Source organism: Symphodus melops, assembly GCF_947650265.1.
Source record: "Symphodus melops genome assembly, chromosome: 16".
NCBI classification, from domain to species: Eukaryota; Metazoa; Chordata; class Actinopteri; order Labriformes; family Labridae; genus Symphodus; species Symphodus melops.
Window position 1 is genome coordinate 187,169 of NC_136706.1, and position 19,457 is coordinate 206,625.

Below are 19,457 nucleotides of genomic sequence, written 5' to 3' on the forward strand. Positions count from 1 at the left end.
ATGCAGCACTGTTTTGTTCCCGGAGAACCAACATAATAAGTGCTCCCACTCTTCCCACTCCCAAGAACAACCAGCAGTCAGGTCACTTCAGATTTAAACAGTTTATTTAGCAGAGCAGAGAACAACAGGCCCAAAAACAACAAGAAGGTTAAAGTCCTTTACTCGTATACTATCAAAATAAAATAAAAGATTAAACTCTGACCGACTCTCCTAACGACTAAAACATGAGAAGAAATCGGTCCTCTCTCTCTCTCATCACGCTGTGTTGCAATTATTTACAGTAATAAGTAAGCACACAGAGATACAGATGATGCCTTCAGGGACTCCTCAGAGTTCAAGTGAAAAAGTCTGAAATCAGACGTTCACAGTAGCTGAAGCAACAGACGACAGTTAACCAGTTAAACACTCTGAGCAGATTATCTTTAAAGAGACGCCGACAAACCAACCAATCAGGATCAAGATTTTACCTGGTGTCTAATTACACTCAAAGTTATAATGAACAAAACACACACCGTCACCATGACAACGCAGTCACAAACAATGCTGAGAGAGTCAGAGCATCATCTTCTTCATGTGTTAGTGTTCCACAGTCACAGAGATCTTCTCTGATAAAATCTTCAGTGGGAGTTCATCCCCAGTGAAAAAGGAAGGAAACATCCTGTCAGTGAAAGTGTGTGTGAAGGTGTGTATGTGTGTGTTAGTATCAGGATCAGAGAACGACAGCTTTCCTCTGTTACAGTCCAGATTCACTCTGATCCTCTGAAACTTCTTCTTCAATGAGAGATCAGTGTGTGTACCTGGTGGAGAGTATGCTGTGTATTTATCATCATCGAACTCTATTCTCCATAATCCAGACTCTATGTCTCCCTTCCTCTGTCCAGACTCTGCTAACACTCCCAGGAACCAGTATGTACTGTCTCCAACCTGGACGTCCCAGCTGTGAGTCCCTGAGTTAAAGCCCTCAGAGCCCAGGACAGAGCAGTCATCATCAATCCTCTCTGGATTATCAGGAAGCTGCTCACTATGTCCTCCACTCACACAGGTCAGATCTTCAGACAGGATGAGGTATGGACTAGCAGTGTTTGGGTCCAGAATGATCGGACTGTAGGAGACCATGTCCTTCATCTTGGTCCAGATGTTGAAGCTCAGGTTGCCCAGGTGTTTGGCCTGGTCTATCAGAGCTCCTGAGGGCAGCTGTGGATCCTCCAGCAGGGGGCGCTGCTGGACTCTTTCCACTGCAGCCTTGTAGTTTTTCAGGAATGAGACGTCTGCAGCTCTCAGCTCGTCCTCTGTGTCTCTGACTGTGAGTGAAAGAGCTGCTATCTCTCTGCTCAGAGCTTCCATCTCCTCCTTCATCCTCTGACTCTTCTGCTCCTCTTCCTCCCTCAGTGCACACAGCCTGGCCTCCTCTTCCTCTTCTAGAAACTGGTGAAGCTTCTTAAACTGCTCCTTAATCTGCCTCTCTGTGTGTCGGGCCTGGACCTGAATGTGTCCTGCTGTTTGATCAAACTTCACTTTAACTTCTTCCCAAACCTTTAACTTCTTCTTTACCGGCTTCAGAGTTTCCTCAAGTTTCTTCTTGTGCTGTCGAGCAGCTTCATCGATGGGTCTGAATCTGTGCTCAGAGTGTTTCTCTGAATCTCTGCAGATGTGACACACCGGCTCCTGATGGTCCAGACAGAAGAGTTTGAGTTTCTCAGAGTGCAGACTGCAGAGATCCTCTGAAGCTCTCTGATCTCTCTCCTGCAGGAAACTCTCACACAGATTCTTTAAAGCAAAGACAGGAGGTAATCCTCCCTTTGAATGTTTCCTCTTACAGAGTGGACACTCCTGGTTCTTCTTCTCCTTCCAGCAGTTCTGCACACACACTCTACAGAAGCTGTGGCTGCAGGACAGGATCACTGGATCTTTAAAGATGTCGAGGCAGATCGGACAGCTCAGATCTTCCTCTAACTTGGACGCCATTTTACCTCAGAGTCAAAACATGCAGCAGAAAAAAACAGGAAGCCGCTCCCCGTCCCTGAGAGTTACTCTGACTTTGAAACTCTGGTTCAGTTTGTGGATTCAGCAGCAGCTTGAAGTGTTCGTATTCCCAGTATCCCAGTATAACAAGTATTCCCAGTATCCCCTCGTCCTCCTGTCCTCTCTCAGTGGAAGTCCTGCTGGTTTGTGTCTGCAGGTCGAAGCCCGTCTGTCAGTGTGTCTCTGCAGAGTGAGGCAGAATAACAGCCTGTTTCCTGGTTTGTCACAGTTGAGGGGGCGGAGCTTCAGTCTGATTTCTCTTCCTGCAGCTTGAAGTGGAATCTCTCAGTCTGTTGTTATTAGTTCCTCTTCATCGCTGTGTGGAGCTCTGACTGCTCAAAGAACCAGAACATGAAGAAAAGGATTCAAAGAGAGACGTCAGGCTGAAGACAGAAGAACACCTGGAAGGTTTCATATCACTAAACGTGAAGTTGAATACCACATTTTGGATCTTTCTTTCTCTGCCAGACAACAATTAACAACTTTAAACTATTGAAAAATATGTGAACGAAAAGTGCTGAGTCAGCTTTTGTTCTTTGCAGTAACGACTCCACTGCAGTTTTCATTGGTGATAATTTTCAGCAGAGACGAGCTTGAGACGGCTCCTCCTCCGTCTCCTCACCGGTGTTAAACTTCCTGAAGAATCCTAAAGTCTGTTCGTGCTTCTGCTTTAGTTTGGTAACATGAAAAAGAAAACATGATGGGACATCGATGCATTCACAGAAGAGATCTAACAGGGCAATTCTCAATAACATGCAAAGAGTGAAGCAGCACTCAGATGAGTTAATAAGGAACAGGATGGATTCACTTTATGCAAATGAGCATCTGTGCAAAACAAAAAACACTTTTTAAAGGCATGTGCTAAAAGCTTGATACTACCTCAAAGAGAGACCACAGTACGTCAGACTGAAGGACTGCACATCTGACACTGTGGTCAGCAGCACCGGAGCACCACAGGGGACTGTCCTCTCCCCTGTCCTGTTCACCCTGTACACCTCGGACTTCCAGTATAACTCTGAGCTCTGCCACATGCAGAAATACTCGGACGACACTGCGATAGTTGCTTGTGTCAGGGATGGACAGGAGGAGGAGTACAGGAGCCTGATCGAGGACTTTGTGACGTGGTGCAGTGCCAACCATCTGCAGCTAAACACCTCCAAGACCAAGGAGATGGTGGTGGACTTCCGAAGGAACAAACCACATCTAGAACCTGTTTCCATCGGGGGGTCGACGTGGAGGTGGTAAGGACCTACGGGTATCTGGGGCTGCAGCTGGATGACAAGCTGGACTGGTCGCCTAACATGGAAACTACCTGCAGGAAGGGACAGAGCCGTCTGTACTTCCTGAGAAGGCTGGGGTCCTTCAACATCTGCAAAAAGCTGCTGCAGATGTTCTACCAGTCTGTGGTGTCCAGCGTCCTCTTCTACGCCGTGGTGTGCTGGGGAGGAAGCTGCAAGAAGAGGGACGCAGCACACCTGGACAGACTGGTGAGGAGGGCCGGCTCTGTGGTGGGTACAGAGCTGGACTCACTGGTGAGGAGGGCCGGCTCTGTGGTGGGTACAGAGCTGGACTCTTTGGTGAGAAGGGCCGGCTCTGTGGTGGGTACAGAGCTGGACTCACTGGTGACAGTGGTAGAGAGGAGGACTCTGGACAAAATGCTCTCCATCATGGACAACACACACCACCCTCTGCACAGCACCTTCACCGGGCAGAGGAGCATGTTCAGTGACAGACTGCTGTCACAGTCGTGCTCCACGGACAGACTCAAGAACTCTTTTGTCCCCCTATAGGCCATAAGACTGTACAACACTTCACTGTCACGGCAGGGAAGAAGCGCACGGTGAACCCTGGACTCATTTTTCACTTTTTTTCTCACTCCTCACCTGCGCTGCTGACCTCAGAGTCAGCCCCCAGTTGGACACTTTAATGCATATTGATAGTCACCTTACTGAGCACTGGTCACTTTAATGATAATCACCCTAATCATGTCTGGTTTCATCCTACTGTTGTGTTATGCTACATCTGTAATGGCTGACATGATCACTCTAACTAGGTCAAGAGTCACTCTATTGTCTTCAACACTTAATGCTAATCTGCTCCTCAATAGTTGGGTACTTTAATGATAATCACCCTAATCACTCCTGGTTTCACCTTATTGTTTTGGACACTTAATGCTAATCACTGCTCCTTTATGTTGCTGAGCACTTTATTGGCCCAGTCTGCATCCCTGCATTGACTGTTTAATGACTGTACTCACATCTATCTATCTATCTATCTATCTGTCTATCTATCTATCTATCTATCTATCTATCTATCTATCTATCTATCTATCTATCTATCTATCTATCTATCTATCTATCTATCTATCTATCTATCTATCTATCTATCTATCTATCTATCTATCTATCTATCTATCTATCTATCTATCTATCTATCTATCTATCTATCTATCTATCTTAATTATTAACAGACATGTGCACTGAAGGTCAAGTAGTCGCAGCTTTCAAAGTGAATCATCTTTGGACAGTTTTTCCTTTTGACAGTTTGGAGATGAATTATTTTTGACTGTTTGGTTTCCTTCAACACGGGTGTGATGTCATTCAGCTCGGAGGTTAAAGGCAGGTTGGTCATTTTCTGATACAGACGATGGATTTACTTTGTTCCTTTTCCAGAGAACCTGAGTTATTAATTTCTGTCAGGACCTAAAGACAAGTTCAACCAACATATTAAAACAGTGTATCAGGAGGAAATCACAGACCCTGACTTTAAATACTGTCTTAATGCAGCACTGTTTTGTTCCCGGAGAACCCACATAATAAGTGCTCCCACTCTTCCCACTCCCAAGAACAACCAGCAGTCAGGTCACTTCAGATTTAAACAGTTTATTTAGCAGAGCAGAGAACAACAGGCCCAAAAACAACAAGAAGGTTAAAGTCCTTTACTCGTATACTATCAAAATAAAATAAAAGATTAAACTCTGACCGACTCTCCTAACGACTAAAACATGAGAAGAAATCGGTCCTCTCTCTCTCTCATCACGCTGTGTTGCAATTATTTACAGTAATAAGTAATAACACAGAGATACAGATGATGCCTTCAGGGACTCCTCAGAGTTCAAGTGAAAAAGTCTGAAATCAGACGTTCACAGTAGCTGAAGCAACAGACGACAGTTAACCAGTTAAACACTCTGAGCAGATTATCTTTAAAGAGACGCCGACAAACCAACCAATCAGGATCAAGATTTTACCTGGTGTCTAATTACACTCAAAGTTATAATGAACAAAACACCGTCACCATGGCAACGCAGTCACAAACAATGCTGAGAGAGTCAGAGCATCATCTTCTTCATGTGTTAGTGTTCCACAGTCACAGAGATCTTCTCTGATAAAATCTTCAGTGGGAGTTCATCCCCAGTGAAAAAGGAAGGAAACATCCTGTCAGTGAAAGTGTGTGTGAAGGTGTGTATGTGTGTGTTAGTATCAGGATCAGAGAACGACAGCTTTCCTCTGTTACAGTCCAGATTCACTCTGATCCTCTGAAACTTCTTCTTCAATGAGAGATCAGTGTGTGTACCTGGTGGAGAGTATGCTGTGTATTTATCATCATTGAACTCTATTCTCCATAATCCAGACTCTATGTCTCCCTTCCTCTGTCCAGACTCTGCTAACACTCCCAGGAACCAGTATGTACTGTCTCCAACCTGGACGTCCCAGCTGTGAGTCCCTGAGTTAAAGCCCTCAGAGCCCAGGACAGAGCAGTCATCATCAATCCTCTCTGGATTATCAGGAAGCTGCTCACTATGTCCTCCACTCACACAGGTCAGATCTTCAGACAGGATGAGGTATGGACTAGCAGTGTTTGGGTCCAGAATGATCGGACTGTAGGAGACCATGTCCTTCATCTTGGTCCAGATGTTGAAGCTCAGGTTGCCCAGGTGTTTGGCCTGGTCTATCAGAGCTCCTGAGGGCAGCTGTGGATCCTCCAGCAGGGGGCGCTGCTGGACTCTTTCCACTGCAGCCTTGTAGTTTTTCAGGAATGAGACGTCTGCAGCTCTCAGCTCGTCCTCTGTGTCTCTGACTGTGAGTGAAAGAGCTGCTATCTCTCTGCTCAGAGCCTCCATCTCCTCCTTCATCCTCTGACTCTTCTGCTCCTCTTCCTCCCTCAGTGCACACAGCCTGGCCTCCTCTTCCTCTTCTAGAAACTGGTGAAGCTTCTTAAACTGCTCCTTAATCTGCCTCTCTGTGTGTCGGGCCTGGACCTGAATGTGTCCTGCTGTTTGATCAAACTTCACTTTAACTTCTTCCCAAACCTTTAACTTCTTCTTTACCGGCTTCAGAGTTTCCTCAAGTTTCTTCTTGTGCTGTCGAGCAGCTTCATCGATGGGTCTGAATCTGTGCTCAGAGTGTTTCTCTGAATCTCTGCAGATGTGACACACCGGCTCCTGATGGTCCAGACAGAAGAGTTTGAGTTTCTCAGAGTGCAGACTGCAGAGATCCTCTGAAGCTCTCTGATCTCTCTCCTGCAGGAAACTCTCACACAGATTCTTTAAAGCAAAGACAGGAGGTAATCCTCCCTTTGAATGTCTCCTCTTACAGAGTGGACACTCCTGGTTCTTCTTCTCCTTCCAGCAGTTCTGCACACACACTCTACAGAAGCTGTGGCTGCAGGACAGGATCACTGGATCTTTAAAGATGTCGAGGCAGACCGGACAGCTCAGATCTTCCTCTAACTTGGACGCCATTTTACCTCAGAGTCAAAACATGCAGCAGAAAAAAACAGGAAGCCGCTCCCCGTCCCTGAGAGTTACTCTGACTTTGAAACTCTGGTTCAGTTTGTGGATTCAGCAGCAGCTTGAAGTGTTCGTATTCCCAGTATCCCAGTATAACAAGTATTCCCAGTATCCCCTCGTCCTCCTGTCCTCTCTCAGTGGAAGTCCTGCTGGTTTGTGTCTGCAGGTCGAAGCCCGTCTGTCAGTGTGTCTCTGCAGAGTGAGGCAGAATAACAGCCTGTTTCCTGGTTTGTCACAGTTGAGGGGGCGGAGCTTCAGTCTGATTTCTCTTCCTGCAGCTTGAAGTGGAATCTCTCAGTCTGTTGTTATTAGTTCCTCTTCGTCGCTGTGTGGAGCTCTGACTGCTCAAAGAACCAGAACATGAAGAAAAGGATTCAAAGAGAGACGTCAGGCTGAAGACAGAAGAACACCTGGAAGGTTTCATATCACTAAACGTGAAGTTGAATATTTTACATTTTGGATCTTTCTTTCTATGCCAGACAACAATTAACAACTTTAAACTATTGAAAAATATGTGAACGAAAAGTGCTGAGTCAGCGTTTGTTCTTTGCAACAACGACTCCACTGCAGTTTTCATTGGTGATAATTTTCAGCAGAGACGAGCTTGAGACGGCTCCTCCTCCGTCTCCTCACCGGTGTTAAACTTCCTGAAGAATCCTAAAGTCTGTTCGTGTTTCTGCTTTAGTTTGGTAACATGAAAAAGAAAACATGATGGGACATCGATGCATTCACAGAAGAGATCTAACAGGGTAATTCTCAATAACATGCAAAGAGTGAAGCAGCACTCAGATGAGTTAATAAGGAACAGGGTGGCTTCACTTTATGCAAATGAGCATCTGTGCAAAACAAAAAACACTTTTTAAAGGCATGTGCTAAAAGCTTGATTCAAGTGGAATGAGCAGCGTGTTTAGAGAGCTGGTGATAATTGAAGTGTTGTGTCGACTTTCTGCTGGTCAAAGCGCGTGATGAATCCAGCGGACGCCATCGCCAGGCGGCGTTCTGAGTCCATGTGAAAATGAAAATGTGTCTTGTGGTGCAAAGATACAAATTCACTCCAAGAAATAAAACAACGGGACGCTTAATGTGCCGTCCTGCGTTCCTTTGCCAGTCGCCAACGACACATCAGGCTCGGCAGCTGAAGCCTTGCGAGCTGGTGATGGTGCATGAGGGACGTCTGGGCCAGGGTCATACTCCAGAGGGGGTACCAGTGGTGATGGAGTGGAGGGTCCGGCCACAGTAGGAGGTTGAGCATGCAGGGCAACGCCAGGTGCCGGTGTCACCACACGATATGCCAGATCGTCGTTTATTGATCGGGGTGGAGGTAGTTCATTGCGGACTGGGTGAAACTTGCGCAGGAATCTCCTGTTCCTCAGCGTCACCCGGCCCGATCCATCAATCTTGATGACGTACTGATCATGCTGGCACACCTCCACAACTAAGCCAGTTCTGTCCCACTTGTTGGGATATGAGCCAGTCTGGTTCTGTACGCGGACCGAGTCCCCCACTCTCAGGGGTGGGAGGCGTTTGGTGTGTTCCGCCCAGGCATCACGGAGGGCCTCCTCTCTCGCCATCAGTGTCTTGCGCCAAGTCGTATGTGGTTTGTACCTCCCCGGGGGAATTGGGATGAAGTCAAGGATGGGGCGACCAAAAACACACTTCGCAGGGGAAACCTTCGTGTCCGGGTCTGGCATATTTCTGTATTGCAGAACTGCCCTCTGCACGGCGTCCGTGTCAAGCCCACCCTGCGGGCCTGTATTGTCGGTTATAAGCCGTTTCATTGTCTTTACCCCAATCTTTGCACGGCAGTTGCTGTGTGGGAAGGCAACTAACGAGAGACGATGGTGGACGCCCCATCTCAGAAGGAAAGACCTCGTCTCGGCGGAGGTGAATTCTGGACCCCCATCTGATGCGAGTTCTTTGGAGGTCCCGTACGTCGCAAAGATGCGACGCAGGTGGCATATGAGTTCGGCATCACCACCCATCGACCGAGAGATGATGGGCCAGTTTGAGTAGCGGTCCACTGTAACAAGGTAGTGAACGCCCCTGTGCGTGAAGTCCGATCACACCGCCTGGAAGGGGTAAACAGCTGGGATGGGTGGAATCGGTGGGGCAGCGGGCTGTGAAGGCGCCATCCGGTGACAGTGGGCGCACTGTTCCGAGTGGAGCAAATGTCAGCTGTGATGCCGGGCCAGAACACAGACGATTCCGCACAGGCAGTCATCATTGATACGCCCTGGTGAGCGGCATGCAGGGCACTCAGCACCTCATCGCGAAGTGAGGGCGGTATGACCACCATGTCCTTATAGAGGACCACTCCATCAGTGGATGTGATGTCCTCATGGTATCGATGGAAGTCTCGAACGGCCTCTGGCATCATACTCCTTGATGTGGGGAAGCCGTCCACTGCCATCTCCTTTAGTGTACGTATAGCGCTGTCGCTGCTTGTGGCCTCTCTGACACGGTCCCATGTGACAGACCGTAGTGATTCGAGGCCTGCGGCGCACCACGTTAGGTCTCCGTCTTCAGCATCGTCCCTCACCGGCTCAGCTCGACAGGATGTCCGTGTGTGAGCGCCATGGCAGCAGCATCATCCGGGAGGTCCATGGGCGATGGGAGTGGAGTGCCGACCGGCCTGCGTGACATGGCATCAGAGGCTCTGTTCTTCATGCCCGGGACATGCATGATGCGGAAGCGGTAGCGCAGGGTTTTCTCCTTGAGGTTGCAGAGGCGGGGGTTGGGTATGTCATCAAGGGCCCTGTTGCCAAGCAGCTTCAAAAGTGGCTTGTGGTCGACAGCCACGATCAGGTCCCTGCAGCCCAACACAAAGTAGCACGCCTTGTCCAGGGCGTCTGCGTCGGCGAGTGCCTCCCCCTCAACTGGTGCGTACCTGGATTCCGCCACATGCGTGAATCTGCTGCCGACCAGTGTCACCTTCCAACCATCAGGGAAACAGAAGGGCCTGACTGGAAAGCAACGGCAGTGCTTCTGGAAGAGCCAATAGCCCACGCCCTCCTTTGACCAGTCTGTGGCCAGGCACGTTGGTTTGGACTTGTCGAAGATACGGACGCCACGCTCAATCTCCTGTACAATCCTCTCCTTCGACGCGCGGAAGACGTCCTCCAGCTCTAGAGATCATTCGAACCGCACCCCGCTCTGCAGCAGCTTCCGGAACGGTTGCATTGTTTCAGCCAGGCTGAAGGCATAGGCCACCTGGTTGACCAGCCCGAACCATGACCTGACATCGGTGATGTTGCGGGAAGTCACGGATCGCCTCCAGGTAACGGCAGCATGGCCGCACATCAGTTATAGAGATTGTGAAGCCTGCAAAATCTACCGTGGGGGCACTGAAGACGAATTTTTCTGGGTTGAGGATGATACCGTTCCGTCCACAAACGTCCAGCCACTGTATGGCCTGGAAGTAGCTCTCCTCAATCGTGTTGGCCCACAGCAGCGTGTCGTCCACACACTTTGTTTTGAGATGTTAGCGACCACCTCATCGTACCGCCGTGAATAGCCATCGCCTGATGCCATGTAGCCCTGTGGGGCCGAGAGGTAGCGGTAGCGCCCCCACGGGGTGATGAAGGTAGTCTTGTGGCGGTCGTCTTCGTGTAAGGGGACGCTGTGGTAGCCATTCCACGCGTCGAACACAGTCTTGCGTTTCCCACTGGGCACCTGTCTCGCTTGGTGAAACGGGGATTGTGTGTGGTGGGCCTCGCGGAACGCGTGCTTGTTGAGTGCCTGGAAGTCGACGGTGCGCCGTGGTTTCCCGTTTTTCTTCGCACAAATCACCATGCGGTGACACCATGTCACCGGAGTGCCAACGGGCACTTCCTCCAGCATGCCAAGGCGAGGCCCGCTTTCACCTCATCCTGCCAGTGAATGGCCATAGGAATGGGGGTGTGGTAGGCGACGGGTGTTGCATCCTCATCAAGCATCAAGCGGAGGGGCGGGCCAGACATCCTCAGCTGAGGCTGATGGGGGCATGTGTTGAATGTGCTCTGAGCGTATAGCCTGAGCAGGTTTTTCTGTAGGGCCTCTCTGTTCGCCTCTGTTGGCGGCACAGGGAGTGTGGTTGGCATCGGCGGTGGCTCCGCTCTCCGTGGGCAGTCACATGATTCCGAGGCCGCCAGGTTGACTCTCATAGTGTTGGAAACTTGTCTGAGATCATGCCTAGATCCACACAGGCTGCACGAGAGAGGAATATGCGGTCTGACGAGTCTGTCATGTACGTGACCTGGCAAGACTCGAGTCTCCGGGCGTCGTCACTGTCACCCGAGAATCTGATGATGGCAGCTCCGAGGATCCGTATGCCCTCGTTGTTGGTGGCCTTCATTGTCATAGAGACGGGAATGAGGTCGTCCGTATCCAGCCCCATCTGTTTGGCGACCCTGATGCCAACCAGACAGCTCGGCGGGCAGTGTCACTGACCGAGTCCTTTTAAGCAGGTCGAATCCCAGCGCATTATAATTGTCCCGTTCGATGGAGAGTGAGAGGTTGATGTATGGCTGCGGGTCAGATGGGCGCCTCATCCACTTGTCGCACATGTCATCGTATAGGTGGTGGGCGAGGGGGAGCGTGCGTGGTACGTAGCCTGCGCTGGTCATGGAGAGCGTGCATAGCTCCCAACATGTTGATCGTTCGACTGCTACCTGCCCACACTTAGATGTTTGTGCTGGCTAACGATGGTGCGCTTTGATTTGTATGGTAGCAGACATGATGAGAGCTGAACACGCAAACAGAAGTTTCTGGTGTTTTTTTTTTTTTGCTCCTGATATGAAAACCTGCCTGACCTGTCTGTTTAATGCAGCCAGTCAGAGATAGGCTGTGCACATTTCAAAGAGAGTCGTGTGTGTGTGTGTGTGTGTGTGTGTGTGTGTGGTTATCTCAGCGGGTCTCCATGGGGAACGGACATGGCAGACAGAGAATGTATTCCAGATACAGTAGCTGCCAGTCTGAGCTCTGATAAAGCACTTTAAACAGCCACCAGCTCCTTGAATACAAATTAAACTGAATAACAAAGAAGAGAAGAGAAGCAGCCTTTCTTCTGAGTTTAAGACTTTAGAAACACACACACACACACACACACACACACACACTAACAAAACCTCAAAGGAGCCTGGCGGCGGCGTTGCCAGGCTCCCCCGTCTGCGGCGTGTTGAAACCTGTTTTGACGTTTCTTCAGACTGGATGGTGTCGGAGTCACTGAGGACTATCGGACTGTGCCTCGCTCTCTTTCTCCCTTCACAGCACTCGTTCTGCACAACCTGCACTCCTCGCTCAAATAAACACACACACACACACGAGCTAACCTGCTAATTTCAGAGAAGCACACACACACACACGAGCTGCAGACTTAAAGGGCCGAGGTTCTGTCTTCTGCTGCAGCATCGTGGATTGTTGTTGATTAATGAAACATAAACCAGCAGAGCAGCTGCCATTCACAGCGGAGGGGATGAAAATGTTTCACGTCTTCAATCAAGCGGACCAACAGCACTGAGGCAGCGAGCGTCCCTCCTTCCATCCATCCTCGGCTCCTTTCCCGCAGAGTCGGGGAATTCAAACCAGCAACATAATGGTCCACAAAGTCCCCGACTGGCTGTTTCCAAGCCGAGTGACTGGATCTGAATGTGGAATAAGTCTTCAGGAGGAGGCGAGGGACGCATCACGCTCGGCAGACTCTGAATGGAGCTTGATTGTACAGGATCCGTGTTCGCCGATCGGTCACTCAGATTTATTTGGAAATATTTTGATGATCTTCCAAAGCTGTCGTCTTTTCAGAGGTTAACCCTTCCAGTAATCAGCTGCAGTGAGAGTCGCTCTGCTGACAAGCTGCAGTGACTCAGCGTAATAAAAACACTGAGAAAGTGTTGTCAGAAGTTATGCCTTTAGCAAGTCTTCACTTTATGAGGACTTATTATGAAAAATCCACTTTGACTGATTTATTTGGGTAACCTGAGCGTCTATCGACCCACAGAATGTGAACTAACATCATCCAGTCCTTTGTTTGTGTTCTGCGTAAGTCTTTACCACACAGAGAGAAACGCTCCGTTTTAAATGTTCTCAGTTTGTGACATCACAAGTTGGATTCTGGTAAATAAGCCCCTCCCCCTCCCGTGATATCTCCCCCCATGGACTCCACCTCCAGCCTATAAAACTTTGGAGCAGGTCTGTCGTTTTTATTCTCTCTACAGAGGAGCGATGTCTGCTGGGAAAACTCAGGGGGCGGGGCTTATTGCATTTAAAGAGACACACACACCAAAACGGAGCGTTCAGAGAGAGCTGGTTTCTAACAGGGTCACAAACCTCCTCTGTTGCTTCACTCATGTTATATTTGGACCAAAGCTCAGAAACACAGATGTTTCATTTAGACCACAGGGGGGCGCTGTTTGGAGAGGTGTCCTCTTTAAAGATGCGATTGAATCAGTTCAAGTTGTAATAAATGTATGAAAACTTGTCCATGACTCCTGAGGTTTCACTTCCTGCCCTGCACACTGTGTTAAGCATCAAACTCTGCCCTCTACCTCTCAGGAGGGCAACCTGAGCTTGTACGAGACAAGAGAAACGTCCAAAGTCTCAGAAATGATGTCATGTGGACTCGACGTAAAGAAGAGAAACTGTCCAACAGTCTGCCGGTCTGTACGAGACGTGGAAGACTCACTCTCTGAGCATCATCAGGAGGAAACACAGAGCCGCGTTAGCTTTCTGTCCGTCGTGTCTGTCTCCACATATTGGACAGTTTGGAGACTTTCAGAATCAATAAAAGTGTCTCAGTGCTCCACTCGTGTCCTGGTTGTTGTTAGCTGCAGGAAAATGCTCCTATTTTGTGCCAAAGAGCAGCAAGTGGCTGCTTTCATCCTGTCAGAGGTCACACAGGTATCAGTGCACAGCAGGGGGTCAGTGCAGAACTTAAACCTCAGAGCTTTGAAACAGGACATATGAAGCACAAACAGGTTTATCTTCACAGCGGGCGCGTCCTCGCACCGCGCTGCAGAAACCTTTCATGTCTGCAGCGCGGAGGGCCAAACACGTTCATGTCTGCAAGAAGTGAGAAGAGTTTAAATGATACAAGAATTAACTTTGATTCTAAAAATCAAACGATATCATGACTGGACTCATAACAACGAGGCAGCTTGTGTTTTTAATCTGACTCCTGCACCGGCTCCAGACCAGACATTTGAAATAAGAATAAAGGAGCTGTTAGCGAGTTCCCGCCTGCCTGGGACGCACTGATGATGTCACTGCCTGATGCAAAGATTCGATTGGCTGATTTTCAACATTAGATCACATAGTGGTAAAACAAACATTCATTAGTTTATGTGTGTTGAACCTGCAGCAGAGAGTGTGTTCTGCAGGCCGGAGCGTCTGAGTCCACAGAGGGAAGACAAACACACGGACGCTTTTATCTGAGTGCTGCACACTAATAACTCTGTGAGCTGTAAAGTCCCTGTGTGTCGTTGTTCTGGTATCATTTGATACACTGAAGGCCGTGTTGGCATGCGCCCCCCCCCCCCCCCCCCACCCCCTTCCCCCCCCCCCCACCGCCTCTGCACAAATAATCACAAACTTACAAATGAATGCAAAAACGAAATCAGCCAGAATGTGAATTTCTCTCCTCGTTGTTTGTTCTTCTGTGTTTCATCACTCGGATTTGAACAGCAGAGCAGATTTTCATTTTCATTTCAGATGGACTTTAACCAGTTAGAAAAACTTTTATTCTGGCAGGATGTTTTTGTCCAAGCTTCTGCAAACCACGCAAAAAATCTGAATTTGTGCTTTTTTTGCTTTAAGTGGGAAAATTTAGGGAGAAATCTTTTTTGCATTTTGCACAGATGCTCCAGCTGTGCTGTGGTAATTATCTTTGACCACGCAGGCAGAGAGTCGTTTTTTCTGCCAAAGCTTCAGACCTTTGACCTTTGACCTTCAACGACTCCACCTTGTTACCTTCAGAGTGTTTCATGTCTTTCTGCTCCCAGTTGAGTCACATGACCTTCTTCCTGCTGGACGTTCAGGTTTGTCCTCCGAGCTGTGTTCACGCTGCAGCTCGCTGGAGAAACAAGCAGCGGCTGATTATTTCCTCCTCTCTCACTGAAATCAGCTGCTCTGCTTTCTTAGAGAGGAACAAAAATCTGCAGACTCATCGCGCTCTTCAAAGAGCTCCGACTTCACACAACCTGATCTGTGATGTTATTGTTAAAGGGACGTTCAGGTATTTTTAGACCTGGGCCCTATTTTTACATGTTTAAGGGTCTATATCACTGATAGGTGCACGTGAGTTTGAACAGAAAGGATTCCTTCAGAGAACGACTCGTTCGGTTCGAGGACGATGATTTTTTAATGGTTAAAAACAGCTGTTACATCACCATGAGCTGATGACCGAATCCGTGTGTTTTTTTTTGTTGCTGTGCAGAATACGGGAGTTGCTTGGCTACCGCTGCCACAGTTTATTTTTATTTTGACATATTAATTAGACGCATTATGTTGCATCTCAGGTTGTCAAGAAACCAGAATTTATACTACGATGCAAAAACATCAAACAATATGGACACCTGTTGAGACACCATGGCAACACAAAGACACGCCCCTGACACCAATAATGAGCCATATCACAAACGACAGTGTCAAAACATTGATCATGTAAACATGCAGACAGAGGTGCATCAAACGATAACTCGGACCAGAAAACACTCAGACTTTATTGATTTCTTCTTCACAGCACCGTCCAGGTTTGACCCGGTTTGACCCCAGTCAAAGGGACAGCTGAAGACAAACAGAACACAAGAACACCTGATGTTAAAGGCTGCAGGGATCATGTGGTGGACACTGTAGCTTCAGTGTTTAGCCAGCTCTGCATGTAGAGACACTGTAGCTTCAGTGTTTAGCCAGCTCTGCATGTGGTGTACACTGTAGCTTCAGTGTTTAGCCAGCTCTGCATGTGGTGGACACTGTAGCTTCAGTGTTTAGCCAGCTCTGCATGTGGTGGACACTGAAGCTTCAGTGTTTAGCCAGCTCTGCATGTGGTGGACACTGTAGCTTCAGTGTTTAGCCAGCTCTGCATGTAGTGGACACTGTAGCTTCAGTGTTTAGCCAGCTCTGCATGTGGTGGACACTGTAGCTTCAGTGTTTAGCCAGCTCTTCATGGGTCTGTAAAGCTTTCTGCTGCTGGAGCTTATTAGAAACATGCAGAGGCTTTTTAGCTCGGGTACAATCACTTCTATCTGAAGCAGTTCCACTGCCCGCTTCCATCGCTGCAACACCTGTTCACCTGATAACTGCTCTCATATCTGGCAAACCCAGGGGCGTCCAAAACGGCCTTCAAAGCCCCGCCTACCTTCTCTGGTCCAATCAGATCCAGAGCATTAAGGAGCAGAATCTAAAGTTAGAAGGAGGACATACTGGCTGCTGCATGTTTCCTTCATGATCACACAGGAAGAGAGCTGCTCTCTGATTGGTCCTTTAAGGAACCTTTTTATATGGTTGTTTTTCCACAGACTTTCTGTTTTTCATGGTTATTATTATGAAATCATTTTTTAATCTGTGATTTGTGTGACAAATCTCAGCGCTGACAGTCTCTCCAGAAGGCTGAATGTTCCCGTCAAACTGAAACCGTCACAACAGCTCATGTCACAGATAATTCTTGTCAAAAAACACCAAAATGCCACAAGTCTGTCGGCCGTCATCAGTGTGTCGGATGTTTTCCCCCCTGCAGGACTGAACGTCACACATTCATCTGGAAAACTGTGCTGTGTGTGTGTGTGTGAGTGTGTGTGTGTGAGGGGGTTATAAACACAATCTGTGCTTTAATGGACAGAACAACATCTGAGCTGTAATTATTCATCTGACAGGTGAACTAAACGAGTCAGGTAGAAGCTGTCAGCTCGTTTTTCCGAGACACGACAGGACGCTAATTTATCGATGTGTTCAGCAGGTTCTGTCAGAGACATTAGGCCCCTCCCCCACAGCCTGGACTAACACGCTTCCCTGGTCGAATACGTCACCTCAACATAAATAGCATGGAGTCTAATGAGCTTTCATACAGTGGGGATCCACAAGGGTCCATTTTAGGACCACTGTTGTTTCTCATATTAACGATGTCGCAGCAGCATCATCAGGAGATTCTTTGCATTTATTCATCTGCATTAAAGATGTGACAGAATTAAAACAATGGCCTTAAATGTTTCTGAGGATGGAAGAGATAAACGTCACTTATCGATGAATCCTTCAAACGGGAGCTTTTCTTGGTGCTTGATGGGATGTACGTTTTTTTTTTCCTTCTTGCAAATTTTAAACGGTTTCAAATTATTATTTGGCATAAAATTAAAAAAAAACAAACATTTTTTTGCAGTTATTGTCATTGTGATAACATTTTGTCTATGCTAAAGCTTTTAATAAATCAAGTGAAGAATTGATGATTTAAGCTGAAGTAGCTCCTCCCACACGGCTCGACGTGGCCTTCAGACTTCAGTTTGGATTGGATGAAGGACAGTTTGGATGTGTTGATGTTGTTTTATGTCATCATAATTATTCTCTCAGTAAAACTCGATGCATCGTGTTTGTTAATTGTAAAAACTGTAGCACACACAACTCGTTAGTCGACATCATTGCTGTGATGAAAATATCAGAAGAATATTTACAGAGGACAACGAGAACGTAACGCTCCAGCACTTTTTAAAGAGAGTGTGTGTTAACATCTGCGGTGTCTGAATAAATGATTGGAAGCTGTGAGAGCTGAGATGAGTTCCTTAATGAGTCGAGCTGAACGCAGGTTCAGAACCAGCTGTGTTAAAAACAGGATTTTATTTCCTGTCTGATTTGTTGACGACGTTTCCTCCTTCAGAGCTGCTCTGTAGATTAAAGTGAAGCTTCACCAGTGTGTGCGTTTCTGCTGCTTGTAAAGTGTGGCCATGCAAGACGGCAGTCTGTGTGTGTGTGTGTGTGTGTGTGTGTGTGTGTGTGTTAATGCTGCTCTATGCTGTTTTTGAGCTAAGCTGCTGGAGATGGCGTTTTAGCATGCACGGCAGAGCAGTTTGCCTGTCTTTGCATTTCTTCTTTTTTTTTTACTTTCTCCCCCCTCCTCTTTGCTCCTGTCATGTTTAACTGCCTTGTCTCTCTGTGACTGTGTGTGTGTGTGTGTGTGTGTGTGTGCTTGAAAGATGGAGGTAAGCTCGACCGGGTTTTGGCTGTGCAGGCTCCAGATAACCCCTCTCCCCGATAAGCCACGCTGGACGGTGACAGAGCCACCCAAAGTCGAGCTCTCGGGGCATTTTCAAAGATTGCTCTCCTCTTTCTCTGCTTCCAGATAAAGAAGCGCCCACAGCCGACCCCTCTGCCCCGTCTCCAGTGGCAACACCAGGGAGCACAAAGGAGAGCAGCCCCAGAGCCAAAAGCTCCAGTGCGTTAGCTGGAGGTGTGCTGCACACAGTGCTGACTCAGAAAGGACGACTCGCCTCCCAGAAAAGGGACATCCTGCCCTCCACTCTGCCCCAGAAGCTGCTGCCTCTCCTGGGCAGAGGACTCAGTGTCAGCTCCCTCCCTGGAAGCCGCTCCCCGGAGCATGACAGCGGGGGATTACTGGGGAGAGTAAAACCCCCGGCATCAGCTGCAGCGTCAGGCCCAGGCAGCGATCCAACACAGCCTCCGCCTCCAGACACACAATCCCCGCTGCGGCACACGCCTGATGATTTGTTGACGTGCGAGCTCCTTCCTCCAGGTACGAGCACAGATCAGAGTCTGTAAGACTTCCCTTAAATAGCAAAATGCACAAATAAATCTGAATCATGTCAAAAAAAGACTTCACACGAAGACGGTTTTTCACGTCTCTCGTCTTTATCATGGCGTCAACAGGTGGCGTCCAGAGGCCAAAGAGAGGCGCCACACATTTAAACTTAGAGGGTTCAAAAACAGTCACTTAGCAACACAGTATCTCTTAAAGGTACAAAGCACAATTACCAACTGCTCTGTGATTGGTTGAGGGTGTAACATGTGTTTTATTAACCAGGAACAGCAAACACACCAAACGCCACTGACAGAAGTAGAAGAGGAGGTTTTTTTAATTCAGCGTTTGAATAGTTTCGTTCAGCTCAAACAGTCGAGCGGTCGGTGGCATCGACAGACCTCTCTCACGTCTTTAGACATCTACTCAATCTGAGATTTTCAGGGGCAGAAAACAAGAAGAAGTTGAAGTTGGAGGATGACGTGACAGCCTGTCTCAAAGCTGCAGACGTTTCAGGATTCTTTAAAAAGCAGCATCGAGCTTGAAAACATTTCTCCTGTGCTTTTGTGTGATGATTAGGTTGAGTTTGAATCCTTCACCACTGATCACAGCCTCGATACAGGAAGTCATTATTTATCTGATGTCACCGTTAACAGCCACGACTCCTCGCTGAGCAGCCATTTTTGATCCCTGTAGTTTCCTTCATGAATGAAAACACAGCGGGGCTTTTTAAAGAGGACTCCTCTGCTCTCTGCTCTCCAGAGAGCTGCTCGGTGAATTTCTCCGACCCAGAGGGGTACATCGACTCATCTGATGACCCCCCTCTGCCTGACTACCCGCCTGACTACCTGCACTGCACCTACACAGTGACCGTGTACACCGGCTACGGAGTGGAGCTGCAGGTACAAACGTCCGCAGCATGCCTGAATGCACAGA

General features: G+C 48.2%; 2 protein-coding genes across 2 annotated transcripts; both read right to left on the reverse strand.

The window, feature by feature from the left end:
• Positions 1–576: 576 nt before the first annotated feature.
• LOC306836582 (E3 ubiquitin-protein ligase TRIM39-like) lies at positions 577–2,259 on the reverse strand (the record flags this gene model as incomplete). The annotated part of the gene is made up of 1 exon (XM_079363756.1): positions 577–2,259. Exon 1 carries the CDS (start codon positions 1,963–1,965, stop codon positions 577–579), a length of 1,389 nt encoding a protein of 462 aa, XP_079219882.1. The 5' UTR covers positions 1,966–2,259.
• A 2,721-nt stretch (positions 2,260–4,980) lies between these two features.
• LOC306837131 (E3 ubiquitin-protein ligase TRIM39-like) lies at positions 4,981–7,185 on the reverse strand. Its single transcript, XM_079364653.1, has one exon. The coding sequence runs from the start codon at positions 6,761–6,763 to the stop codon at positions 5,375–5,377; it is 1,389 nt and encodes a 462-aa protein (XP_079220779.1). The 5' UTR covers positions 6,764–7,185; the 3' UTR covers positions 4,981–5,374.
• Positions 7,186–19,457: the final 12,272 nt, after the last annotated feature.

Bases quoted from the DNA above. Each gene is read 5' to 3' on its own strand.
- LOC306837131 (XM_079364653.1), bottom strand. From the start codon at position 6,763: ATGGCGTCCAAGTTAGAGGAAGATCTGAGCTGTCCGGTCTGCCTCGAC.